Source organism: Lathyrus oleraceus, chromosome 2 (assembly GCF_024323335.1).
Source record: "Lathyrus oleraceus cultivar Zhongwan6 chromosome 2, CAAS_Psat_ZW6_1.0, whole genome shotgun sequence".
Lineage (NCBI taxonomy): Eukaryota > Viridiplantae > Streptophyta > Magnoliopsida > Fabales > Fabaceae > Lathyrus > Lathyrus oleraceus.
Window position 1 is genome coordinate 72,859,566 of NC_066580.1, and position 6,936 is coordinate 72,866,501.

The 6,936-nt window shown below is 34.6% G+C and overlaps 1 protein-coding gene across 1 annotated transcript; it reads right to left on the minus strand.

The window, feature by feature from the left end:
* Positions 1 to 3,341: 3,341 nt before the first annotated feature.
* LOC127118175 (probable LRR receptor-like serine/threonine-protein kinase At3g47570) lies at positions 3,342 to 6,680 on the minus strand. The gene is made up of 2 exons (XM_051048331.1): positions 3,921 to 6,680; positions 3,342 to 3,823 (listed from the first exon to the last, which is right to left on the minus strand). The coding sequence occupies exons 1-2, from the start codon at positions 6,568 to 6,570 to the stop codon at positions 3,468 to 3,470; spliced, it is 3,006 nt and encodes a 1,001-aa protein (XP_050904288.1). The 5' UTR covers positions 6,571 to 6,680; the 3' UTR covers positions 3,342 to 3,467.
* Between the last annotated feature and the right edge of the window lie 256 nt (positions 6,681 to 6,936).

A 6,936-nucleotide genomic window follows, 5' to 3' on the forward strand; every position in this document is an offset into this window, starting at 1 on the left:
TTACCATAAAATTTTCCTGAACATATTTTTTTGTTCGACCCAATTCCCATACCCGGTTAACCTCCTATGGCGAATGACAACAATAGGTGGTCTCCCCTATCACAAGCCTACACTGGATCCAACAATGGCGAACAACAACAATCTGATTCGGGCTTCGACCGTGGAAACGGCGGTGGCCGCGGAAACAGTGTACATGAGAAACCGCTGATGGTCATAAACAATGGCAGTAATGACGACAACAATGGAAACAGGAACAACATTGGTTTTGGTGACGGTTATTCCAACATAGGCGGTAATGATCAAGAGGGTTCCTCATACTTCCTCAAGGTCAATATCCCTAAAATGAATGAGAATATTTATAATGAATGGGCTCAAACCGTTCGATTGGTATTGGATAACAAAGGAAAAATTGATTTCTTAACAGGAGCAGTAACTGAACCGGCAACAAGAGACCCTCGTTACAAATAATGGAAGTCGGAAAACTCCTTGATTATTGCGTGGCTGGTAAGCTCTATGGAAACTGGAATAGGTAAGCCTTACATGTTTTTACCTTCCGCAAAGGATGTTTGGGAAGCTGTTAAGGAAACATACTCTAATATTCAAAACTCCTCTCAAATTTTTGGTTTAAAATCAAAGTTATGGCATGCGAAACAAGGTGACAGGAGTGTAACTGCTTATTACAATGAACTGTTAACACTGTGGCAAGAGTTAGATCTCTGTTATGATGACAATTGGAGGTGTACAGAAGACAGTGTTTTGTTTCTCAAGAGGCAAGAAAATGATCGTGTATTCATGTTTCTCGTTGGGCTCAATAAAGACCTTGATGAGGTAAGAGGTAGAGTTTTAGGAAAAGTACCATTGCCAGCTCTTCGTGAAATTTTTGCAGAAATAAGAAGGGAAGAGGCATGACAAGGAATTATGATGGGTAAGAGACAACGAAATTCTGAATCTGAAGGCTCAGCTTTGGCTACTATGAACCTTGACGAGGGAAGAAGGTCAGACAAAGTTCCTTGGTGTGATCACTTCAAGCGCAAATGGCATACACGTGAAACTTATTGGAAGCTCAAAGGCAAACCTCCTAACTAGAAGACGAAAAATGGTCGTGCATTTCAGGTTAGTAATTCTGATCAAGGGCAGCAACCTCCTCCGTCTCAGTTTTCACTCATTACGGAGCAACTAGACAGACTGTACAAACTCCTTGAGTCTCCAACCCCTTCTTGCTCTATAGCAATAAAAGATAATTCTGCATTTCTTAGTGTCAGTCCCAATCATACTTGGATAGTAGATTCAGGAGCCTCCGATCACATGACAGGTGAATCTACTTTGTTCTCTTCATATAGTCCATGTGCAGGTAATCAAAAAATAAAAATTGCAGATGGCTCTTTTTCAGCCATTGCAGGTAAAAGGTCAGTTGTGTTGTCTCAAATGTTAACACTTAAAAATGTCCTTCATGTTCCAAATTTATCTTGTAATTTAATATCCGTGAGTAAATTAGCCCAAGATATAAATTGTCAAACTAATTTTTTCCGATCTCACTATGTCTTTCAGGATTTGAACTCGGGGAAGATGATTGGCAGTGCTAAGGAGAGTGGAGGACTCTACTACCTTGAAATTGGATCTACATCACAACTACCTTCAAAAACAATAAGTTCCTGCTTTGAGTCTTTTTCTGTTTTGAATAATAAAGATGACAACATTATGGTATAGCATTTAAGATTAGGTCATCCTAGTTTTCATTACTTAAAACACTTGTTTCCTAAGATATTTCACAATAAAAAAATTTCTTCGTTTAAATGTGAAGCATGTGAATTTGCAAAGCATCATCGTTCCCAGTTTTCAATACAACCTTATAAACCATCAAAATATTTTTCTATTATACACAGTGATGTTTGGGCCCCTAACCGTACAAGTACACTCTCTCTCAAAAAATGGTTTATCACATTTATAGACGACCATACAAGAGTATGTTGGGCGTACTTGTTAAAGGGGAAATCAGATGTTTGTCCGGCGGTAAAGAATTTTGTTTTAATGGTGCAGAACCAATTTCAAACAAATATCCAAATCTTTAGAAGTGATAATGGCAAAGAATATTTTAACACTATCCTGAGTGATTTTTTCCTAAAAAATGGGATTGTACATCAAAGTTCATGTCCTAATACTCCTCAACAAAATGGAGTGGCCGAAAGGAAAAATAGGCATTTACTAGAGGTTGCTAGAGCTCTACTTTTTTCAAATAAAGTACCAAATTATTTTTGGGGTGAAGCTGTTTTAACAGCTGCGTATTTAATTAACAGAATGCCCTCCAAAATTCTCAAATTTCAAACTCCTATTAACGTCTTCAAAGAATGTTTTCCTAGTACTCGTGTTTTAACTGATTTGACTTTAAAAATCTTTGGTTGCACAACATTTGTTCATGAAAATAAAAATGTTGGAAAACTTGAGCCACGTGCTATATAATGTGTCTTTGTTGGATACTCCCCAACCCAAAAAGGATATAAATGTTTTGATCCAAAAAATAAGAAAATGTTTGTCACTATGGATGTTACATTCTTTGAAAATAAACCTTTTTTTTATGGCACTCATCTTCAAGGGGGAAGATAAACGAAGACTCGTTTCAAATTGAAGACATGGGTTTTTTAAATAACTTATCTTTACCAATATCACAAAATTCTAAGTTTTTTACACCTGTACCAACAGAAAATGGTCGCGATTCTTTATCTGATCCTACTCCTGTCATGAGTAAGGAACCTTGTGAATTCGAGCCTACATTTTCTCTTGTAGAAAACAATGAGAATCCTGAAAACGATGATAATGATGATCTAATTTAAATGCCACAAAATAATGAATCACTTCAACAAAACAAATTTGAATTAGGAAACGTAACTTGAAAAGGAAAGGTTTTTGTGAAAAAGCACCATAAAGGAAAGGACAAGTCCACTTCTTTTCACTCATTTTAGAATATCGAATCATAACCTTATTTTTAAAAAAATAATTTATTGGACATTTGAATATACAATTCCAATATAATATTTATATTTAATTTGTTATCAAATATTCTAAAAATACATGTTAACATTTGCCTTATTTATTTTAATGCAATTGATGCTCATTCACTTAAAAAATAAACTAATACATGTATTTTGTTTTCAATAACAATAATATATCACATTATTTAAATTTTAAATTTGTTTATATTAAATATTCGAAAAATTATTAAACTTTTCTGAAACCAAAATTATTGAATTATCCCATGTATAACACTTCCAAACAGTACCACACATATAATATATTGTAATTACAAACATAGATTTAGTAAAAAGAAATATATAAACTACACATAAATTCTTCTAGGAATTCAGCGCGATACAAAATGTCACAGTAAAGAAACACTCATGAGGAATCCAAGACTTGGCAATCTTGATCCAGCTGAACACCATTATTTCATTTTATCATAGTAGTAACAATGTCTAGCGGGACAACTTCTGTTTAATTTCAAGCAACTTCAGTATGACATGTTTTATGAGCATTCTCTGAGCAGGAAATTCTTCAGAACATGCCACTCCTATTGTAGCAAACATCACTAGACACTCTTTTATGTTATTTTCTACAATCCATGTCTGATCTTCAACAGTTGGCATAACCATACTTGAATCTACAATGTCAAGAATTTCTTCAGGAATTTTCATCTTACACAATTTGTGTAGACTAAGATTCTCATAAAACATATTATCTGTTGGTCTCATTCCGGTAAGCATTTCCAACAACAAAACCCCATAGCTGTAGATATCTCCCTCTGGTGTTACTGGACCACCAGCTCCATACTCTTTTCAAACCACAACAAAAACTTTAGAAAAACAATATTTTATATAACAAATATACGAATGATATATAGTCACAAGCAAAGGACAATAGAACTTTACCAGGAGGAAGATATCCTATTGTTCCTTTAATTGTTGAGGAGTCAACTTGATCTTTACTTGAATGTCTTGTTGATCCATGAATGAGCCTAGCTAAGCCAAAGTCTCCCAAGTGAGCTACCATATCTTCATCAAGAAGAACATTGCTTGGTTTAATATCACAATGAACTACAACTTGGTCTTCATCATGGTGAAGATAATCCAAAGCATGAGCTACATCAAGAGCAATGTCTACCCTTTTTGAGAGGATGAGACTATGATTTTCATTTTCAGACCCTTCATTATTATGCAACACATTTTCAAGACTCCCTTCAGGCATGAACTCAAAAACAATAGCCTTGAAATTTTCACCCTTGTAATCAACACTTGAACAACAAGTTAGGATCTTCACCAGATTCCGGTGTTTCATCTTTCCTAAAGCATTGCATTCTGCTACGAAACTCTTTGCTGCCCCTCGTGTTTCAAGATTCAACACCTTTACAGCAATAGGTCTTTCAAAGTTGGGGAGATATCCTTTAAAAACAGATCCAAAACTTCCTGTCCCTACCAAATTGGATAAAGAAAATCCATTGGTTGCTTCATGTAACTCTCCGTAAGTAACTCTTAGTGCCCTATTTTGAAGAGATGGTGAAGAAGGTAACTTTTTGGACTTTCTCGTGAGAAAATGGACAGTTATAAAAGCTACGAACGAGATCAAAACCCCACCAATTACACTGATGATGATAAGTTTCCTTTTTAGAGATTGTTTCTGTGTCTTGGAGGAATCCCCAACACATCTTGGAAGCTTCAATTGAGGTATCCCTCCACAAAGGTTCTTGTTTCCAATTAATGAAATTGCTGTGACATTGCTAAAGACACCACCTATGGGAACCTCACCATATAGATCGTTAAAAGATATATCTAACTTATTCAAAAAGATAAGGTTTTCTAGTTCAAAGGGGATTGTGTTTGAGAAATTGTTATTAGAAATATCTAACATTTCAAGGGATTTTAAAGAGCCCAAGAACTGAGGTATTTTTCCATGAAAAAAGTTTCCCCACAACACCAGCCTTGTTAATGTCAAACAAGAAGCAAGATCCTTTGGAATTTCACCAAACAGATTATTTGAGTGTAGATACAAATGTGAAAGATGCTTCAAATTACCAAACTCTGAAGGAATGGGACCAGTCAAACAGTTGTTGTTCAAGTAAATATATATTACACCATCTAGATATCTAAATGTTTGATTTGGTAAATCACCACTCAATTTATTTATAGCAATACTTAAGATCAACAATTGGGTGCAATATCTGATAGAAAATGGAACACTTCCTTCCAATTTATTGTCTGAAAGATATAATTCAGACAAAATAGTAAGATTTCCAATACTTAAAGGAATACTATCAGATAATTTGTTTTCTTGCCAGTTTAATATTACAAGATTCTTAAGTTTTCCAACTGAATTTGGAATTGTTCCCTCAAGGAAATTGTTTCCGATGCCTAAGTAAGTTAAACCGATTAGTTGTCCTATTCTCTCAGGTATCACTCCATAAATTTGGTTATACCTCACATCAAACCTAATCAGATGGATGGATAAGTTTCCTATATGATCTGACAATTTGCCACCAAATCTGTTTTTGAAAATTTCAAGCTTTGACAATTTAGTACAATTGGTTAAGGAAGCAAGGAAGTCCAAGTCATGAGCTCCTCCACTCCCAAAATTATTAGCACTAATACGAAACATCTCAAGTTTGTTCAGTCTACCTAAAGTAAGAGGTATTGGCCCATTTAAAAGATTCCATGATATTTCTAAATATTGCAATTGTGTGAGGTTGGATACTGAAGCTGGTAAAGTTCCGCTAATTTGGTTCCCTCCTATTAAGAAATCTTTAATATTGGGAAAAACAATATCTATATTTGATGGAAGACTGCCCAATAACTTGTTTCCTCCAAGACTGAAAAATTCAATATTTGATAGATTGTAAAGTGAAGGAGGAATTTCACCTGACAAATTATTTAAAGCTAGATAAAGCATTTTCAAACTTGACAATTTACCCAAAGAATAAGGGATACTTCCTTCCAAATAATTATCTATAAGAGATATTTCTACGAGCGAGGAAATATTTCCTAGAGAAGATGGAATAGTACCGGTTAGTTTATTTGACCGGAGACTCAATTCATTAAGTTGAATGATTGACCCAAACCATGTCGGAATTCTTCCTGTGAATTTATTATACTGCAAACCAATTACCTTGATATTAGTGCAGTTAGTGAGCTCCATCGGAATCTCTCCCCGAAGATTATTGTGGCTTAAGTCTAGACCTTGCAACCTTTTCAATCGACCAACTTGTTTTGGAATTTCACCATGCAAATCGATGTTGAAAAGTATGAGAAATCTAAGAAAGGTTAGATTTCCTAAGGATGGAGCAAGAGTGCCACCCCATGTTTGGTTCTCCAAATGCAAGACAGTGACTCTCTTGTGACGGCGACCACATGTGACTCCCTGCCATTCACAGAAATCCAAAGAATGATTCCATGATGGTAGAGAATTAGGCACGCCATTTGTAAGTTTTTCCTTCAAAGAAAGTAAAGCAAACTTATCAGTGTTTGAACTCAAAGAAACAGCAATCGATACTAATGTCATGCTATAAACCAACATCATACATGTCCTCATATTGCTACTTGAGAATCTATTTGAGATATGATAAGTATATAAAGAGAAAACTATGCCATACTATTCTGCTTTACTTGTCTTAAAAGACTAAATACTATTTTATTCAAAACATACCCATAACTTTATTATTGTAGGATAGAAAACATACTACTGTGATGATAAGAACAGTGTGTTGAAGAAAATTGATCTTCACTTTATTGTTGTTGGATTGATTTTCCATAACTTTAATGAGTGGAATTAACTTCATTGGAAGTGTATATACTTTTTAGTTAGTCAAGTCAATAAGAAGAGAAAGGTAAGAAAAATGGTAGATAGTGAAATGATATTCTAATCGTTTCTTAAAAAGATAAAATGAAAGTGCTATAA

Bases quoted from the DNA above. Each gene is read 5' to 3' on its own strand.
- LOC127118175 (XM_051048331.1), bottom strand. From the start codon at position 6,570: ATGAGGACATGTATGATGTTGGTTTATAGCATGACATTAGTATCGATT. The intron at 3,824-3,920 runs GTAAAGTTCTAT...TGGTTTGAAAAG, and splicing joins AATAGGATATCTTCCTCCTG to AGTATGGAGCTGGTGGTCCA.